Here is a 19,985-nt window from a genome sequence, read left to right as displayed (position 1 = left end):
GGCTTTCATAAGCAGCATCCTTGCTCAGGGAAGCACAGGCTGAGCTGTTTTTCTCTGGAAAGTTGACAGCAGCCGTCCCCAGGATGCTTGCTCTCACCTGTCTCCTGGAAACATCACTGCAATGGGCTTCTCGGTTCTACCTGAGTTACAGGTTCTACTGAAAGCTAGCTTGGACCATTTCTGGGTGTAGATGCAATTGTCCACCCGTATGTGGGGCAGCATTCTTCATCATAGTCAGGGGCTTGAAGCCACAGGGATAGACAAGTAGCAAACTTACATGCTGGATATGCAATGGAGCCTGGCTCAGCCCTGGACAGGAAGGAGAAGATGCAGAGGGGATGAAGCATTCCTCTGCAGTGTCAATCAACTCCCTCCACAGAGACACAACGGGGCTGGGGAGCCGCTAGTTCGAGTACAGGTTTGGGCTTGGGACGTTTACAAAGTCCCAGGTGGTGATGGTTACACGTGGATGGCCTTGAAGCTGCTGTACTTACAGTTACCATGGTAACTTACATTTATCATGGTAAATCTTTCCATGTATATGTTCATGTGTGGGCGTGTGCACGTGTGGAGGCCGGAGGAGGTCATCAGGGGTCCTCGGTCACCCTCTACCTCTTTTTTTAAGACAGGCTCTCACTGAATCTGGAGCTCACTGCCCATTTAGTCCTAGGATTACAGGCTTGAGCCACCACACCTGGTTTTACATGGGCACTGGGGATCCAAACTCGGATCACCTTGAGTCATTGCCCACTGAGTCCCACAATATGGTAAATTGTGTATTTTGACAGAATAAAAAGACCCATTTTGAGACCTCATGATCACCACCTTATTAGGCATTTTCTATGTGGCTTTTTTGATGCATAGCTTTTGTTGCTGGTTTTACTTATGTCGTTCAATTCCTGGGTTAGTTACAAGCCAACAAGGGTTTTTGTTTGTTTGTTTTTGAGATATAATCTAACAAAACAATCCTAGCTAGTCTGGGACTTGTAGGGATTTGCCTGTCTCTGCCTGGGGAGTGCTGGAATCAAAGGCATGTGTCACGACTCCAGACTCTAACTGTACCACGTTAAGGCCAGTTTTCGTCAGGCTGGAGATGTGGCTCAGTGGTAGAGTACCGGCCTAGCATGTGTTAAAGCCCTGGCTTCAGTCTGTAGCACTGCGTACACCAGGCATGCTGGCAGATGCCTATAATCTCAGTGCTTGTTGGGTAAAGGGAGGAAGAGCAGCTGTATAGTGAGCTGGATGCCCACCTGAGCATGAAGAGACTCAAGGGAGAAAAGCCTGACATTGAGACTTCAATCCTTGCACTCCAGAGGCAGAGGCAGGCAGATCTGTGTAAGTCATAAGTTCGAGACCAGCCTGGTCTATGTAGCGAGTTTAAGGATAGCCAGAGCTGCATAGCAGGACCCTGACTCAACAAACAAACCAATCCAAAAGAAAAAAAAAATTAGGGCATGGAAAAGGTCTCCACTGGAGTTTGTCTTTCTCAGTGGGGTCGATTTTCCCAAGTCACATGGTGTCTACTGGCCACCTAGGGCTCAGTGTCCTCCGCTGTCTTTGTGGGTTATTAGTCATTGCTACTGGATCACTTAAGACTCAAGGCATGAGTCTGCTGTAAATTCCCTCTGAGGACCTGACTCTCAGCCTGTGAAATCAGCCCCTACAGTATCTGGTACTCTAGAATTATATAGGGAGGGTGTCTCCCTAGGATACGGGGCTCTGTCTCGGGGTATAAAGGAAGAGTATCTCCCATGATGTCTGGCTCTGTCTGGGGGCATGTCCCCCATGGTTTCTGACTCTGTCTGGGGGCATGGGGGTGTCCCCCATGATGCCTGGCTCTGTCTGGGATGGGGGTGTCCTCAGGATATCTGGATCTGTCTGGGAGTATGCAGGGGGCAGGCGTCCCTCATGCTGTCTGGCTCTGTATGATGTAAATTGTTGCAGCTAGGGGGCGTACTCCTAGCGTCGGTTGAGGCCTGGGTATTGCTCCATGCTTAGCATAGCACATTCCACAGCTTACTGCTGGGATCTAGCCCCGTCTCAGTATCGTGAAGGCAGAAACCCCATGCAACCTCAGACGTCATCAGGATGTGTCTTAGCAATCAGTGTGGAATCTCATCGATTGGGACTTTTTTTTTTTAAAACCAGGATTTTTGGAGAAAAACAATGACCTGCTTTACAGACACCTGAAGGAGGTAAGTTTGAATCTTCACCCCACATGTTTTTAACGGTGAGGTCATGGCCTATGACAGAGATCAATGGTGGCTCTGGAAGTTCTGGAACTTTCTTGCCCATGCATTGTGTCCTAAACTGGAACTATGGCAGTCTCTCATCCTCCCTAGCACTTAGGACCAGGGGTTTGAAGTCATCCTCAGCCACACAGGGAGTTCTCGGCCCGCCAGGATGACCCCAGACCCTGTCTAAGAAAACCAACCGGATTTCCTGCTAGATAAATAGAAGCACATTTTGTATGGTCTTAATTTTATTAAATTAAGGACTTCTTCCAGACGTGGTGGCACACACCAGCACCCGACGGGGGATGGGAAGATCTTGGGTTTAGGGCCAGCCTGGGCTATCTAGTGAAACTGTCTAAAAGAAAAAAAAAAAGTCCAAGATGAGAAGAGGAGGAAATGACGAACAATGAGAGGCTTGGACTTAGAGTGTGCAAGGTGCCCAGCATGATTTGTAACAGGAATAAAAAGGCCTGCATCTTTCTCATAACAGATTACTTTTTGAAGCAAGGCCAGATAATGCAAAGCCTAGAGTGTTTGGCTTCATGCCACCATGTCTGTCTCCTACAAGCCAACATCTGCCGGTTTCCGAGTTCTCCTCCAGAACTGGAGGCCAGGCTGTGTGTCCCCGTCCTTCCCTGCACAGAAGTGCACTGCCCCTTGCACGACCACTTACTCCCAACTCTCATGATTGATTGTGCATAGGTTGGTTTATTCCCCGGCACTAAGCGGGGCTGGGGAAAGTCTCATGTCATCGTGTTAGAGAAAACTAGATGCCCCCACAAGCGCACAAGGCTGGGGCTGCTGCATTTAGACGCCTCCTCCCAGTGTGCTCTTTAGCAGTGTTGAGCGTGGAAGCCAGGCTCTCAGCCAAGTCCTTCTGGGGAACTATTTGTGCGGCTTCCCACTTTACTGAAGGGAGGAATGTCTTTAAGTGCCCACGGAGTGGGTGGCTCTGTTGTCTCCTGGCCTCTTCGCACAGGTGCTGTGTGGGTCCCAGAACAGCATTCTGAGGGAGTGTTTCCTGGTGGCAGAGCTGGAAAACCGGAGGCGGCCACCAACGGTGAGCGAGTCAGCAGTGAGAATCTGGTTTGATTTAGCAAGGGAGCAAAAGTCACTGGGGACAGTGACTATTCGATACCTGCCCCTCTGAAGCCACCTCTCTCCCCTTTTCTCTAACAGATAAGCACAAAATATGTGTGTACGCTTTGTATCAATTCATTCTGTTGCAGACCATCACCGACACCTCCTGTGCAGGCAACTGTCCTGGGCTGGGGGTTCCCTGTCCTGGGGGGGGGCTTACAGTCTGGGAGGGAGAGAATTAGGAAACTCAGGGGAGACAGAGGGGGCTGGACCCAGTGGCGACCTGGCTCCCTGAGGTGCTCTGCGTGTGTGACAAAGCCCTAAAGGAAGATAACTTAAAAGTTGACTTGGTTCCTGACTTTAGATTGCACCCCAAGGCCTCTTGTCGTGGGTGGCAGGACATGCCCTGGCAGAGAAGGTGTGGAGCCTGCACAAGGGATTGGGGGAAATGTATTCTTCAAAGCACAGCTTCAGTAACTTACTTCCTGACTAGGTCATGCCTTTTAAAGAACCACACCCTTCCTAAAGACCACCACCACCGCTATACACAAAGACCATGGGCTCTGAATCTATCACTGATTCCTCTGCCAGTGAGGTCAGGGACCTCTGGTCACTGTAAAAGCTGCTGCACAGGGATTTATGATTCCAGTACATGGGCCTTCGAGGGACATCTCAGATCCCAGCTGTGATATCACGACTGCTTCCCCCTGGGTGAAGCTAAGAGCCTGGGTGGATGTCTTCCTGAGCAAGGAACCTAGCACCCCAGGCACAGCCCCCTCTCTGTCAACAGGCCCAGTCATTGCTCAAGATAGGAAAATCTCGATGTGCCTTAGAAGCCGGCGGCTCTTGCCTGGCAAGCCCCAAAGCAATGGGAACTCATCATCCCAGAACAGGGCATCTGCAGCCTCCAGTCAGTGGGCAGAACGCTAACAGGCAGAGGTCAGGCCTCGGGGGATGGAGCCTTAGCTGGGTGTGCGCTCAGTGTGTTTTCACCACACAGGTTGGGACTCAGTTTAAGAACAGCCTGAGTAGCCTCCTGGAACTTCTCACCTCCAAGGAGCCTTCGTACATCCGCTGCATCAAGCCTAACGAGAGAAAGGAGCCCAGTGAGTCACCCACCAGAGACCTTGGAACTGGGGGTGGGGGAGGGGAGGTGGGAGCACAGCAGGGTGCTGGGTTTAACCTCAAAGCCACCACAGCCGCGCCCTTGAACATGAACTCTAACAATAGAAGGAGGCTGGGATGTGGCTCAGTGGGTGAAGCACTTGCCTTACAAGTGTGAAGATCTGAGTTCAAATTCCCAGCACCCACATAAAGCCAGACACGGCAATCTGTGTCTGTAAAGGCAGCGCTCCTATGGAGGGACGGGAGGCTGAGACTGAGTCCCTGGAAGCTCACGGGCTAACCTGGTGTCCCAATGCGCATCGCAAACAGCAGGATGGATCCTGTCTGCAACAAGACAGGAAGGGCAGACTAACACACTGAGGCTGCCCTCTTACCACAACACATGTGCGTGTGAGCACACACACACACACACACAGAGAGACAGAGAGAGAGAGAGAGAGAGAGAGAGAGAGAGAGAGAGAGAGAGACTGAAACATAAAAGAAGGGGCTGGAGAGATGGCGCCAAAATGAAAAGCAGGTACTGTCCTTACAGAGGAGCCAAGTTTAATTCCCAGCATCAATAAAAGGCACCTCACAACTGCCTGTAGTATTGGCTCTGTGGGATCCAATGTCCTCTTCTAGAGTCTGAGAACACCTGCACACACACACACACACACACGCACACGCACACACACGCGCATGCACACACACACGCACACACATGTGTATGCACACACATAGGCACACAGTGCACACAAGCATATGCATGCATGAACACACATGCACACATGTGCACACATATGTACGCACACGCACACATATGTACACACATGTGTGTGCATGCACACATAGGCACACATGCGCACACACATTTTAAAAGTAAAATTAACTTTAGAAAAGGGCTGGGCATTGTAGCACACCTTTAATCCCAGCACCCCAGGAGGCAGAGGCAAGCAAGGGGAAAAAAGAAAAGAAATAAGAACAACAGATGATAGACATATTGAGAAGGGCTTCTTTGATGGTCCGGACAGAGCCTGGTGATGCCAGACAGGTGTCCAAGGTGACAGGAATCAGACTGACAGATGACAGGAGAATTCTCTGCAGCAGTGAACAATCTTCCAGAACAGCCTGCAACTCGGGGGCATGTTCTTGTTCTAAGCTCTCTGAGCAGAGCCCCGGCAGGTGACAGGGCCTGAAGTGTGTTCTCCCTAGAGAGGTGACAACAGGAAGAAGCCCTTCAGACCGTTGCTGCCCGTGAGATTCCGAGCTGCCTTAGTGGACTTCGGGGTTGTCAGTAGAAACGAGAACACTCCCAACACAGCTGAGGCCTAATAGCCGGTCTCTGTGGCTGGACCCAGCCTGGAGCAGCAGCCTGGAAGCTTGGCTTAGGTGGAACTAAGGGAGCCTTTCCAGTCACTCTCTCTTCTATTTCTCCAAAGGCAAGTTTGACGACTTCCTCATCAGCCACCAGATCAAGTACCTGGGACTGATGGAGCACCTGCGTGTGCGCCGGGCAGGCTTCGCCTACAGGCGCAAGTATGAGCACTTCCTGCAAAGGTGAGGCCGATCCACTACAAGGCAGTCTGGGAGAGGGCACTGTAGGGTGTCCCGATGGCTTCTATATGTCCTTCTTCATTCCTGGCAGGTACAAGTCTTTGTGCCCAGATACCTGGCCACACTGGCACGGCCCCCCAGGAGAGGGTGTTGAGAGGCTGATCAAGTATATCGGCTACCAACCTCAGGACTACAAGTTAGGAAAGTAAGTGGCCGGGAAGCCCCCAAACTGTCTCTCCCCTGTGCTGATCCGCATGGAGCAGGCACATGCAGCCTCTGATGTGGAGGTACAGTGCTGCCGTCAACAAAGTTCTCACTGCAAATTGCTCAATTGAAATGAAAAAAAATCTTTAAAATTCTTATTCACCGGTGTCCATGGCTGCACGGAGCCCAAGAGCTGGACATGCCTGGAATTGCCTTGTGTTTTTTTTTGGGAAACTCTGTTTGAAAGCCAGTTCTGCTACTTGGTTTAAATGCAGCTGAGTGGTCATAGTGAGAATCGGTGGATGCAAAGAAGTCAGGTGTCGCAGGCTTGGCCAAACTGCTGGGTGGGAGGGGGCAGGATAGGGCCCTGCCTGCCAGAATGGTATTCTAGAACCTCGGGTACCACTGTAGGGATCCAGTATCTGGAGCAGAGATCTTTCCCATGTGTTGACCACTTTTGGGCACTCACTCAGATTAGCAAGGATGACTTGGGTCTGTACTGTTAGTCATTCTGGCCAGGGCTAGTGTGGCTGTAAAGAACTGTGTTCAAGTCTCAAGAGGACCAGTTCTTACACAACAGGGCCTGACTGTTTCAGGAATGTCTGCCTGCTTCAGAGATGCCTGCCCCTGGCTCTACCAATGATCAGTCTGCCAGCTCTGGCCCAGCTGGTATCTCTGTCTCAGCTTCATTAATCCATCTACATCCCTGAGAGGGCCACACAAATCCATACACATTCTATAACCCTGGAACTGGCATCACAGGGCATGGCATGCTGCCACCCCACTCAGTAGCTGCTCTGGGAAAGTTTCCAGCACAAGGCACTGTGTAGTTGGTGCCCCTTAGCATCCCTCCTGAAAGCCCAGAGGCATAACTGTGAGCAACTTCAGGTAGCATGGTAGATTCACTCTCTAGGGCTACATGAAAACTCACCAGAGCAGAAATGCATCCTCACAGCGCAGGGTCCAAGATGAAGGCGTGGGCAGGCTAGGCTCCATCTGGAAGATCTTCACCATCTCTGGGAGCTCTGGCAGGCTCCGAGCCTTCCCTTGATGGACAAAGGTCATTGGCTAATAAAGAAACTGCCTTGGCCCATTTGATTGGCCAGCCTTTAGGTGGGTGGAGTAAACAGAACAGAATGCTGGGAGGAAGAGGAAGTGAGCTCAGATGTAGGGCAGCTCTCCTCTCTGGGGCAGATGCGATGAAGCTCCGGCCCAGGATGGACGTAGGCTAGAATCTTCCCGGTAAGTGCACCTTGGGGTGCTACACACATTATTAGAAATGGGCTAGTCCAGGTGCGAGAGTTAGCCGAGAAGAGGCTAGATATAATGGGCCAAGCAGTGTTTAAAAGAATACAGTTTGTGTGTTGTTATTTCGGGGCATAAGCTAGTCAGGCGGCCGGAGTGGGGCGGCAGGAACACAGCCCGCAGCTCCCACTACAGATGGCGCCCAGACATGGGGCACTGAATCTACAGAAAGCCTGAGAAAGCTTGGGAAAGAATAGAGTAAAGCATGTTTTCTTGGTAGCAGCAATTTCTCGGGTCTGCTCTGTTTGCTAGAGGCAAGCAAGTGCTCTCATCTAAGAGAGGCTTCCTGACTCAGCTTTAGCTGCAAAACCCTGCAGCTTATTAAGAGGTCCCGCCACGAAACACTTAAATGGTATTGATAAAAGCTGACTGCATGCTTGTTTGTTTTCAGCCGTAGCAGGAAAAAAGTTGTGCTGTTTTAAAATGCCGGCTTTGTGGGCCGTCCTGCCAGGGCAAATTCTGACTCTTTGAGGCAGGAGGTCAGCTACAGAGAGAGCATTTGAGTGTTGTAGCTTGTTTGCTGGCAAGGACCTTGAAATGCCATAGACTTGTGGCAATAAACATGGCTACAGCCGGTATCTCTGCCATGAGGCTGAAAGCTAAGGAATGGGCTGGATCTAGCCGGCAAAGCCACAGCTTTAATCCTACCCATATTGCTCAGTAATTAAAGACTCATGTGGTCAGAAAAAGAGAGATATACAGTAAAGAGAGATTCAAAGACAAAGAAAATTTCTAAATGGTTTACAGTGTGTTAAAAATATATGCAGGCTAAAAGTTAAAGTTCTTAAAGTAAAAAAAAAAGGAAGAAAGAGAGTAGTTGGGTGTGGTAGTACACACCTTTAATCCCAACACTTGGGAGGCAGAGGGAGATTGACCTCTGTGACTTCAAGGTGTGGTAGCACACGCCTTTAATCCCAATGCCTGGGAGGCAGAGACAGAAGGACCTCTGAGAGTTCAAGGACAGTCTGGTCTACAGAGTTATTCCAGGACAAAGATATATAAAATAAAAGTAAAAATAAACGAAATAGAGGTTAAAATAAAGCTGCACAAAGATGGAAAATAAATAGAGAATTTTGATACTGTATGCTATTATGCTCTGTTTGAATTGTTTGAATGCTGAGAAAGGAGCAACAGATGCTAAAAGATATTTGTTTATAAATGCTCCTGAACTAATCCAACATAGATATTTTGAAAATACCTTGACTTCAGAATTTGGATCTAAGGATATGATACTTTGGAAAAGAGATTCTTCTTTTGTTTTCACAGATGATGACACCCTGCAGATTGCTTCCATCCCAATATGGTATGATAGACCACGTCCTCCTGAAAGGTTGCTGTGAACACCCTCAAAAAATTACTTTGCTCAACTGCCAACTGAGATGAACCTAGCAGACAGGTTATCCCATAAAAGACCCGAATAACAGCGCCCCCATTCAGCAGGAAGCAGTTTGGAGAGAAATAACTGCGCCCATATTCCCAAATACTGTTTATAAATGTTCTTTTACATTTAAAGGGGGATATGATATAGGTATGAATAATTTGCATTGATATGGATTTTGCTTTAGTGATTTAAATTTAAGGTCAATTTTGTTATATGTATATGTATTTCTGATATTGATTAAGGTATTGTGATTGTGCAGCTCATGTAAAAATGTTATGTATATAAGTTGTTAATGAATAGTTATCTATAATAGTCAAGTTTGTAGTCATGTTAGATTTTCTAGATGTACATAGATATATTTTAGATAGACATTCTTCATATCTTTCAAAGACTACGGAATATGCTATTTAATGTTTAAATAACTTAGGACTTTTCATGACAATGAGACACTCTGCTCCTGGCAGCACCAATCTACTTCAAGAGGAAGATGGGCATTGAAGAGGATCCTTATGGAGTTTGATAGTCATTTGGGCAAGAAACTGCTCTTGCCTGGACTATTGTATAAACTGGACACAGAGAACCGCAGAAAGAGGACTGCTGAACTTGCCTAAAGGTGAGTTTCGGGGTTCCTGATTCATGAAGGAGTCTGCGAGACATTCTTCAGGACACAGCAGATAGTGACTGAACTGCCTTTGAAATTTCCTGCTTCATGGAAATGTCTGCTGGAAACTATGGAACTGTAGGCCGAAGATGGATGCCCCAACAGTACAGAGAAACTTTGGGTGACTGTCCAGGCAGCGAGATGTCTCTGTGATTTCTAGAGTTTGGAAGTTGCTTATTTCTTGTTTGCTTAGGTAATATTGTATCTTTCTGGAGTCTTTGATGGAGTTGAAGAATAGTTATAGTTTTCCTTTGTTATGATAAAAGATAAAGTAGATGTAAATATTGTAACTGTAATTCTTGCTTGATAACTGTTTTGTTATATGTAATTTTACTATGTTAAAGTTAAAGCCTTCCTTTTTTTTTTGTTTAAACAGAAAAAGGGGAAATGATGGAGGAAGGTCATTGGCTAATAAAGAAACTGCCTTGGCCCATTTGATTGGCCAGCCTTTAGGTGGGTGGAGTAAACAGAACAAAATGCTGGGAGGAAGAGGAAGTAAGCTCAGATGCAGGGCAGCTCTCCTCTCTGGGGCAGATGCGATGAAGCTCCGACCCAGGATGGACATAGGTTAGAATCTTCCCGGTAAGCGCACCTTGGGGTGCTACACACATGAATAGAAATGGGCCAAGCAGTGTTTGAATGAATAGAGTTTGTGTGTTGTTATTTTGGGGCATAAGCTAGCCAGGCAGCCAGGAGCTGGGGCAGCAGGAACACAGCCTGCAGCTCCCAGGCCGGCCCACAGCTCCGTCTACATTTCCTCACTGACAGGACTGCTCTTGCCTGTTTGGTTACAAGTCCTTTCTAGTTCTGATAAAGGACACTCCTTCAGGACCTGCTCCAACCTACTGTCTCCCCTCTGTCCCTACTGTAATCACATCTGCAAAGAGAGCCACACCCCACAAAGGTCACATTCTAAAGTTCCGATTGGATGTGCCTTGGGGGTGGGACACTGCCCACCCATCGTGGGTGGCAACTGACTGGCCAATAATTACATGTTTCTTTTTGCTTTTGCTAGAACCAAAATATTCATCCGCTTTCCCAGAACCCTGTTTGCTACTGAAGATGCCTTTGAATTTAGTAAACATCAATTAGGTATGATCTTTTTATTCCACTTTCAAGAGAAATGAAAAAGTTTAACCAGGGAGTGAGGGAAGAAAAACCTCAAACATGGGTGTCTATATGTTCAAAGACCTCACTGAAGAACCAGGGATAAGGTGGTGGGGCTATTGGGTTATGATGGACCCCTCTGGACTGATGGGCTCCGAGGGCAGGAGGAGACAATGCTCTATGTCCAGGCTGTGGCGTCCTAGGACCCTTGTGCACACCGAAGTGTAGTTATGGGAGACCCGCCCCCTCAGTCCAGCCTTCACCAGTATCTTTACATATGTGGTGATGGCAACAAGTTTGCCCCAAAGCCCACGCCAGGGTGTTTCTGTGAATGGCAAGTGACAGGAGCTGAATGGGGGACCAGGGACTTCCTGTTTCTGCACACTGAGCAGCCGAGGTCCTTGCTCTGTGTCATGTGCATCAAGTCCTTGACCAAGTCATATTCCCAGACCAGGCCTGTGAGTAGGCCTACTTCCCCCACTTCACATTCATGGGAACGGAGGCACAGAGATGCTAGGAAGCTGCCGAATATCACACAGCTGGTTTGCGGCAGAGCCAGGCTTGAACTTGGGCCAGTCTGGTTTCAAGGTTTGATGGTTGCACATGCTAGGCCAGCTCTCTACCACCGAGCCACTCCTCCAGCAGCAGGTACCCATGGCCACCCACCAGTGAGATGCAGGCACTGGCTTAGCCAGGCTTCAGGGGTTTGCGTCAGCACCTCTTCCTAGAGGCTGGTGTATGAGGCCCTCTGTGGGCTTGGCCTCTGGTAGGACCTTGCACTGTGTGGAGGGGGTGATGGGGGTCAGAGCTGACGGGTGTCCTGGTGCTCACACTGCTCAGCTGGTGTCCTCCTAAGGCCACTAGTCGTCTCTGACCAAGCCTGCATGCTCCCCTTGGAGATGCACCCATGTCCTTCCCACCTTGTGGGTGAGTTGTGAGGATGATGTCTGAAGTGGGCACTGTTACCTGCACCTCTTCCTCTACCCGTGGAAGTTGAGAACCATAGTGTGCCTGGGAGCCAGGCCTAATGGAGTCAGCTGCTCCTGTCTAATACTTAGCACCCTAAGAATGGCTACACTGCAGGCTCTGGAGCCCCACTCTGGGGTGGGGTGGGTCTGTCCTTCCTGCTTCTGGGAATCATAAAGACACAGAAGCCAATTCACCAAAACTTTTGTTTTAAGTTTCAAGAATCCAAGCTACATACAAAGGCTGCCTGCGGAGGAGAGACTACGTGAGGAAGAGACAAGCAGGTGAGGTCGGGCAGGAAAGGGTGTGATGAGCCCTTCCCCGTCTACCCCATCCTCACACCCTTGTCTGTTCTGTAATCGTGGCATGGTGGCCTACACTTGTTCCATGCACAGACTTTACGTGTAGATCCTGTGTCAGGCACTTGTGTTCATGTGTGCTTGTTGAAGCTAGAGGTCACGGTTGAGCATCTTCCGTCTCTTTTCACCATATTTTTTTGAGACAAGGTCTCACTGACTGATTTGACCGGAAAGTCTAATGAGTCCCAGGGATCTTCTGCCTCCACCATCCCTTAGCACTGGGAGCAGACATGTGCTGCTATGTCCAGCTTTTTGTATGAGTACTGGGGATTTGAACTCGGGTCCTCCAGCTTGCAGAGTGAAGCACTTCACTACTGCATCGTCTCCCAATCCCCTAAGAGTAATTTCCTTTAAACTTTTGCACATCACTAAAACTCATCTGGAATGACATTTTCAAGGGATATTCCCATCCGTTTCTTAGACTTTCTGTTGAATTTTATGGTTCTTACTCCTCCATTTTTCTTTTTTATATTTTTATCATCTATGGACGTCCCAAAATATCACAACTTGACAGGTGTTGGTATTTTATGGCTGGATTTTTATTCTCTGAATTGTTTCTGAAATTCAACCAGGAGATGCATTACTTCTTTTCAAAGCTGTATACTATTCCTTTGTGACAGAGATCAGCAAGACAGGAATATTCTCCATCGTGGGTCATACAGTCTCCAGTGACTCAACTGTGCTGTTGCTGCCTCAGAACTGCTTTAGGCAGTATGTAAATGAGCAGATTTAACTGTATTGCAATAAAACCTTATATAAATGGGCAGCTGGTCATCAGACTGTGGTCCACCAGCCCCATGGGCTCTGAGTACTGCAATGTGTTATCTCCAATAGAAACACTGATGACACGGGGAAGAAAAGAGAGAGAGAGAGAGAGAGAGAGAGAGAGAGAGAGAGAGAGAGAGATTAAACATGGAGGCAGGCCAAGCCCGAATTTTTCACGTCTCTGTGAATCTCCATCTTTGAATGTGGCAACTGGAAGGTGGCACTGGGTGCTAGAAACTAAGTACAGGCTAAGACGAGGCTGTGGTCTCAAGGGTGGTCCCTCCTGGAACCTTCAGCTTCCACAAAGATTCTCTCAGCCCCTGCTGCTACCCTGCTCTGAGCAGCAGGTATGAGATGTCAGGATCTCTGGGATCAGCAGGGCCCACAGGTGGGCAGTCACATGACTGGGCCCTTCTGGAAAAGCCAGCGGTATTTCTGCATGACTGTCCTACCTTCTAATGTGGCAGCGGTTTCTTTTCAGCCACAAAATTAGAAGCCTATTGGCGCGGAGCCCTGGCTCGGAGGGAGATCAAGAGGAGAAGGTGGGCTGTGCAGATCATCCGGAGGTAAGGTGTCAGCGCCCAGGGGCCAGCGCGCTGCAGTGCTCATGGGATTGCTGGGGTTTCTGTGGCTCTTTGGTGTTTTCGGAGACAGGGTTTCTGTTTCTGGTTGGAACTCTGTAGACCAGGCTGGGTTCAAACTCAGAGATCCTCCTGCCTTTGACTCAGACCTGGAATTAAAGGGGTGTGCTGCAGGCCGCCTGGCTCTCTGTGACTGTTTGAAGGACAGAGGTGTGAGTGTGAGGCAGGAGAGGGCCCTGGCTCTCTGGAGCTGGAGCAGAGGTATTTGTGAGCTGCCTGCTGTGGGTGCTGGGTTTGAACTTCAGCCTTCATGACTGAGTAGCATCTTAGCCATCTCTCCAGCTGCGGTTTTGGTGTTTGTACAGAGATCAGCCCTCAGAGCATGCTGGGAATCCAGCTGTCTGTGCTCCAAATCCTGACTGCCACAGCTCAGTTGAGTGTTGTGATATCCCTTAGTTAGATGGCTTCCAGAGTGAGGCAGGCAAAGGGAGCAAGTCTCACAAATGGGGATGGACACGGTGCCGTGGGGACTGCAGCCAATCAGGAGGCCATCTGTCATCGTTGTGCCCAGTGCACATGCACCGGCCAACGTGGCCAGCCTTCCACTTTAGGGAAAACTGACGTCTGACTTTTATATCATGCTCCTCATTTTCTAACTGGCAACTACCTCAAGCTAGTTAGAACAGAGCGGTGCGGGTGGACACAACAGGCAGCTGGGGCAGGTGTGTGTGTGTGGGGGGGGGTTCCTGGCCGTGTGGCTGTGTAAACCACCGTTGTCACTTTCCTCTTGAGGTTCATCAAGGGTTTCATCAATCGTGACAAACCCCTCTGCCCTGACAATGAGGAGTTTGTAGTGCTCGTGAGAAAGAATTACATCTTGAATCTTCGCTACCATGTACCAAAGACTGTGCTGGACCAGAGCTGGCTGAGGCCTCCAGGCATCCTGGAAAATGTAAATCTACAGTGGGCTGCTACTGTTGTAGATGGTGGGGTGCTAAGAGCTTACCTTCTGGGTGTCCCGTTTCCCTTTGGTTCAACAGGGCTGCTTTTCAAAGCTCTCAGAAGAAATGGAATGCCTCAGAATTCATCAGTGGGGTTGTAAAACCAACAGACACGTTTAGACAGAGCCTTTTAAATACACAGGGGCTTACTATATAGCCCAGGCTGGCTTTGAACCTGTAACCTTCCTGCCTCAGCCTCCCATGCCCTGAAATTACAGGCATGTGGCAGAGCACTCTGAATGGTTTCCAACCATGCTGTAGCAGTCTTGAAGCTAAGTGACTGTCACGGGTTCCACAAAGAACGTTCTAGAACAGTGGTTCTCAATCTTCCTAATGCTGTAATCCTTGAATACAATTCCTCATGTAATGACTCCCAACCACAAAATTATGTTCATTGCTACTTCATATCTGTAATTTTGCTTGTTATGAATCATAATGTAAACATCTGATATGCAGGATCTCTGATATGTAACCTCTGTGAAAAGGTCATTCAACCCCCCCAAAGGGGTCACGACCTATAGGTTGAGAACTGCGGTTCCAAAGCAGAGTGGCAGCTCCTCTTAGGATCCCTGGACTCCACCGCAGTCCCACCCTGTGAGATTCTTCGTCTCATTTCCACAGCCTCCCCTTTAGAAGTTCTGATCAAGTTGGCAAGAACTAGTTCAGGGGTGCTGACCGAGTGTAGGATACTGATGTCTTACTTCGATCACAGCACCACGCCCTTAAGCTGCCACGTGGGTCACCACAGCCCACGGAAGGAGTGAGGCAGGTGGGAAAGAGGTGTGTTCTCCACACAGGCTTCGAATCTGCTCAGGAAGATGTGTGTGAGGAACCTTGTTCGGAAGTACTGCCGGGGAGTCTCAGCCGAGAGGAAAGCCATGGTAAGGCAGAAGATGTGGTATCTGCATGGTAGTGGGGACATCTTGCACATCAGAGTCTTAGTACTAAAGCCGACGTTTACCGTCTACCTACGAGCCAAGGGTCACACTATTCCCATGGACTTATAGAGGAGGTGAGAAATAGCAGCAGCTACAATTAGCATCCCTGTGTTGTTACCATGGGAACAGAATCAAGGAGGCCCCACGAGGCAGAACTGCCTGTGCTAGGGGACTCTTACCCCTGTAGTCTTTTCTGTGAAGGGCTGCGGAGTCAATCTTTGAGGCTTTCTGGCCCAAATGCCCTGTTGTTCCTTTGCTTTCTTGCTATAGCAGGAAGCAGTCACAGACATGTATATACAAACACCATAGCTATGTCCCAATAAAGCTTTACTTACAAATACAAGCAGCGGGTCACAAGCTACCTCTGGGCTGGAGTTGCAGAGACGCTTTAGGAGAGAGAGATGCTCCCTGTCTTCGGGTTTCTGTGAAGAGACACCTTGGCCATGGCAACTCTTACGAAAGAAGAACATTTAATTGGGGATGGCTAGCATTTTCAGAGGTTTAGTCCATTATCACCATGGTGTGCTGTGCAGGCAGATGCTCTGGAACCGAGAGTCCTACATCTTGATAGGCAGGCAACAGGAAGTGGTCTGTCTCACTGCGCTTGGCTTGAGAACATGAGACCTCTAATACTCCTCGGCAGTGACACACTTCCTCCAGCAGGGCCTCATCTCCCAGCAGTTTCACACCCTTTGGGGGAGCCATTTTTTTTTTTCAAACCACCACCCACAAACCAGTGTAAGGGTACCCACAAAAGTACCAGCCCAGTCTCCACCAGGGTGAGCTGTAGGGCAGTTGTGACAAGGCTCCTGTCGGGAAGCAGCCCAGGGCCGCCTCGTCTACGCTCTGAACTGTCTGTTACCAGATGCAGCAAAAGGTGGTCACGAGCGAAATCTTCAGGGGGAAGAAGGACGGCTACACAGACAGCTTAAACCAGCCCTTCGCACGCAGCCGGCTGGGTGAGCAAGCGTTTGGATCAGTCATGGGAGGGCTCGGCACACAGACTCGGCAGGCGGCAGGTCTTCACTACAGGGTGGTGACCCTGCTATTCTGGCTCCTTCCCCCAGATGAAGGCGACATAAATCCCAAAGTGCTCCAGCTGCTTGGCAGTGAGAAGATCCAGGTATACCCTCGTGTGCGGCCTCCGCCAAGACCCTTACTATGTCTGAGGCTAGAAATGCTAAAACACAGGGGTGCAGTTGGGTTCACTGGGGCTTCCCACAGCCGCTCTGGGCACTATAAATACTAGGTGGCATTTGCCAACGAAAGCCTACTACCATTCCTGCCTTCAGCCATCCCCCAAACCATCTTGGTTTGCTTTTCTATGAAACAAGAGATGTAGCCAGGACCTGTATCATGAGAGACACCATAATGGTGAGGGGCAGTAGATTGGTGTCCCCAGTACTGTCACTCCTCTCTACACAGCTGCCAGTCATGTGTGACTTTGGGGGGTGACTGAGGGGTGATGAGTGAGGCCCTGGTTTGGTGGCTGCTCTCACCTGCTTGGTTCTGGAGAAAAGTAGGAGGAATGGAGACTCCCCCTGACTGTGAAAACCCAGGAGTCATGAGTGCTCTCCTCTCTGCTGGCCTATCAGAGCAGACCCAGGAGGCTGGATCCGCAGCCTCAGTTTCCTCAGAGGGCTGAGTAGTAAGGTAGAACTCAGAATCAAAACCTTCTAGAACCAGGACAGCAAAGCAAAAGTGTTAATACAAAAGCTGGGTCAGTCCGAGGCAGCCCTCCTCCGGCTGACACTAACCACCTTATAGTATGGCGTCCCAGTCATCAAGTATGACAGGAAAGGCTTCAAGACACGGCAGAGGCAACTCCTCCTCACTACCAGGGCGGTGTATGTGGTGGAACTTTCCAAAATCAAGCAGAAGATCGAGTACTCAGCCCTGAGAGGTAGGCGAGCGGTCTCAAGTGGGTGTCTGATGCCTCTCATGTTTTGGGATGGGGCTACTCACTGAGCTTTGGGGCTCAGTGGATGCACCTATCTCCCCTCCACCCCACGGGAGGGGTACAGATGCCCTTGAATGTCTCACTTTTATGTGGGTGCTGGGTATCCGAACTCAGGTCCTCAAGCTTGGCCATCTCCCCAGGCCCCATCTTCTTCATTAATTCTGAATTCTGGATCTATCCTCAGGTGTCTCCACTAGCAGTCTGAGCGATGGAATCCTGGTCATTCATGTTTCACCAGGGGACAAACAGCAAAAGGTACCTGTGCCCTCCGGCCTCTGCTGGTGTGGAAGCTGCTGTGGCTGAAACTAAGTTGAACTCTGCAGAGCCTCCACATTCAAACCACTCATCCTGAATCCTCTCTGTCACCGTCTCCACAGGGGGACGCCATCCTGCAGTGTGACTACATATTTGAGGTAGCCACTAAACTGGCCATGCTGATTAAGAAGGAACATGTCATCCGCGTTGTTCAAGGAAGGTAGGGGCTTAGTCACAGTTACAGGGCTGCCAGCATGAGTCCCATCTGCTTCCTTCTGCAAAAAGATGGAAGGGGGTATCCTCCAATGGGGATTAGGGGGAGACTCCCCTTGCCTCTGTAGCAAAGAGCATTCCTTTCTCCATCTGATCTTGGGCTCAGGGTACACAAAGGAGTATCACTGACCTCAGGAAGTCATCTTCTTCAGTTTTCAAAGAGGGTGCTGATGTTCCTGGGACCGCTATCACTGACCCAGTGTGCCCAAAGGGTGCAGGCCCACCTCTGCTGCAGTGGGGTGCCTGTGGACTGACTGGCCATCAGAAGGGCTGGCACCGAGGGACTGAGAACTGGTCGGTTCTCTCAGGAGCAGTGGAGCAGCCCCTTAGCTGTTCAGTCCCCCAGCAAGGCCGGCTGAGGTTGGGCTACCCAGCATGCCTGAGGCCCAAGGCTGGCAGTCAGACTGTGGACTGAAGGTCACAGCCGACTCCTGTGCGCAGCCCAAGTGTCCACAGCAACCTGCGGCTGTGCTCGCAGCCCCTTCCAGCCGGATGCTCCCGGTAGAGGCTGCGCTCTGCCCCCAGCTTTTACAACTTAAGGGGTGAATTTGTAGGTAGAGTGTGAGCGCGCACTCTGTCCTGACGGACCTCGGAGGAATCCTCGAGCAGCTGTGGTCGGCAGAGTAAACCACGTAGGCATCATTTAGGTACCAGATAGCCCTTTAAAGAGCCGAAGTGTGGGACTGGCTTGAGAAGGACTGCAGGAGCACGCAGGACATTTGTGAGAATGTCCTTCTGACTGGCCACATACGTAACGAACAGTATAATAAAGCAGGGATTCAAACGCCAGCGAGGGGAGCTTCCCAAAGGAGTTTCTTTCGTAGACTCAAAGGCATGTCAGTAACTCGCCCCTCGCTGTGTTTTAAGTCTGCAGTTTTACATCAGTCCTGGGAAAGAAGGCACAATACTTTTTGAGACTGGAGTGGAAGACCAAGTCTATAAGGATAAAAGCGGACAGCTAACTGTGGTGAGTGGCTGTGTGGGAAGAGGTGGCTGCGTGGGAGGACGCACTACATGATATGTAAAAGCATGTAACCAAATTGGTTCATTTCCCCCTCCGGTCGCAACTGATTTACTCTGGAAGAAAGGAACAGAATGCCTCTTGAAATAGTAACTTAGTAGTGAGAGAGACAGGGAGGCCAGGTGTCAGTGGACCAGAGGGTCACATGACCCAATTATCATTCACAAGTATTAAAGCCCAGCTGTTCACTGGCTCACAAAGGCTCTCCCGTGTGCTCAGGTACCACCCTGAGATGCAGAAGATCCTAGGTCTAAGGAGATTCAGAGATCTGAAACCACTGCCTCAAGAAAACTGGAGGCTGAGTTCTCACTCACTGGTGACAAGGTCCCCAGAGTCCTCTCTGGGTCGCAGCAACCTAAGGACGGTTTTTGGTGGTGTGGTGCAAGGAAGCAACATGCTGAAAGCAGCTGTGGGTGGGATCTCTGAAATGCATTTTCTACATAATTTAGGCTTACATGTAAAACTGGTTGTTTACAAGTGCTTTCCACAGCAGAGTGGCCGCCATCCCCGGCCAGGGACAAGTGAAAGGGTCACTTTGAATGCAAAGTGGGCAGTCTTTTAGTGACGTGAGATGTTGCCAGGACTCTGTGGTCACAGCCCATCTTCCTCCATGCCTACACAAAGGTGAAGGTGGTGCACTGACAGGTCTCTGTGCATTGCTTTCTAAGCTGGCTGTCCCTGAGGAGGTAGAAGGTTCCCAATGGTAGCTTCCTCCTCCTCAGGTGTCAACAGGGAAGAAGACCTGACAGAGAATGACCTTTGCCCTCTAAAGTCACTATTTCTGTTCCAACTGAGCAAGCATGGACTTCATCCAGATAGCCACGCCTTCAAGGAAAGTGCCAGCTGCTCCTGGAGAATGTACTGTAGCCGTAGAAGCTGGGCTATGTAAAGCCAGCCCTCGGCTTCCTGGGTGCCAGGTGGTAATGCACCCAAATGTTTGCTGGGAGTCAACCTTGAGTCATCCACTCGTCCCCAGGAGATCCCAATTCAGGCACACCAAGAAGTGGGTGGCAGACTTTGCACCTCTGTCAAGCTGCTGAGACACGGGAGTAATGGGAATTTAATTGTGATGCACAACTTGAATTCTGCTGTAAATGACACTTCCATGCTGCTAGGGACTGGGCCAGGTTCCCACAGGCGCTTCAGCTCCTGGAGGGTGTGACACCCCACTAAACAATGACTCGAGACAGTGCCCTTGCTCTTTGCTGTACATTGCAGCCCCGAAGACAGGCAATC

At 49.8% G+C, this 19,985-nt stretch overlaps 1 protein-coding gene across 5 annotated transcripts in view; it reads left to right on the top strand.

Annotated features, from left to right (window-relative positions):
- Myo1h (myosin IH) overlaps positions 1-19,983 on the top strand; it is a 41,631-nt gene extending 21,648 nt beyond the window's left edge. For 2 of the 5 annotated variants that reach the window (XM_057765608.1, XM_057765611.1), the window contains 16 exons: positions 2,149-2,195; positions 3,214-3,294; positions 4,315-4,420; positions 5,858-5,975; positions 6,064-6,177; positions 10,539-10,615; positions 11,812-11,880; positions 13,202-13,286; positions 14,094-14,253; positions 15,100-15,183; positions 16,106-16,199; positions 16,308-16,363; positions 17,008-17,143; positions 17,385-17,455; positions 17,578-17,675; positions 18,596-18,946. In XM_057765608.1, the coding sequence (XP_057621591.1) occupies positions 2,149-2,195; positions 3,214-3,294; positions 4,315-4,420; positions 5,858-5,975; positions 6,064-6,177; positions 10,539-10,615; positions 11,812-11,880; positions 13,202-13,286; positions 14,094-14,253; positions 15,100-15,183; positions 16,106-16,199; positions 16,308-16,363; positions 17,008-17,143; positions 17,385-17,455; positions 17,578-17,675; positions 18,596-18,746 (1,547 nt within the window). In that variant the 3' untranslated portion in view covers positions 18,747-18,946. Of the gene's footprint in view, positions 1-2,148; positions 2,196-3,213; positions 3,295-4,314; positions 4,421-5,857; positions 5,976-6,063; positions 6,178-7,380; positions 7,419-10,538; positions 10,616-11,811; positions 11,881-13,201; positions 13,287-14,093; positions 14,254-15,099; positions 15,184-16,105; positions 16,200-16,307; positions 16,364-17,007; positions 17,144-17,384; positions 17,456-17,577; positions 17,676-17,880; positions 17,916-18,595; positions 18,947-19,471 lie in introns of those variants that run through there. The other 3 variants (XM_057765609.1, XM_057765610.1, XM_057765612.1) reach the window with 3 other exon arrangements.
- Positions 19,984-19,985: the final 2 nt, after the last annotated feature.

The sequence above is a fragment of the Chionomys nivalis genome, chromosome 3 (genome assembly GCF_950005125.1).
Source record: "Chionomys nivalis chromosome 3, mChiNiv1.1, whole genome shotgun sequence".
Classification (NCBI taxonomy): domain Eukaryota; kingdom Metazoa; phylum Chordata; class Mammalia; order Rodentia; family Cricetidae; genus Chionomys; species Chionomys nivalis.
Note: the sequence above shows the minus strand (reverse complement) of the source record. Positions and strands in the feature narration are given on the sequence as shown.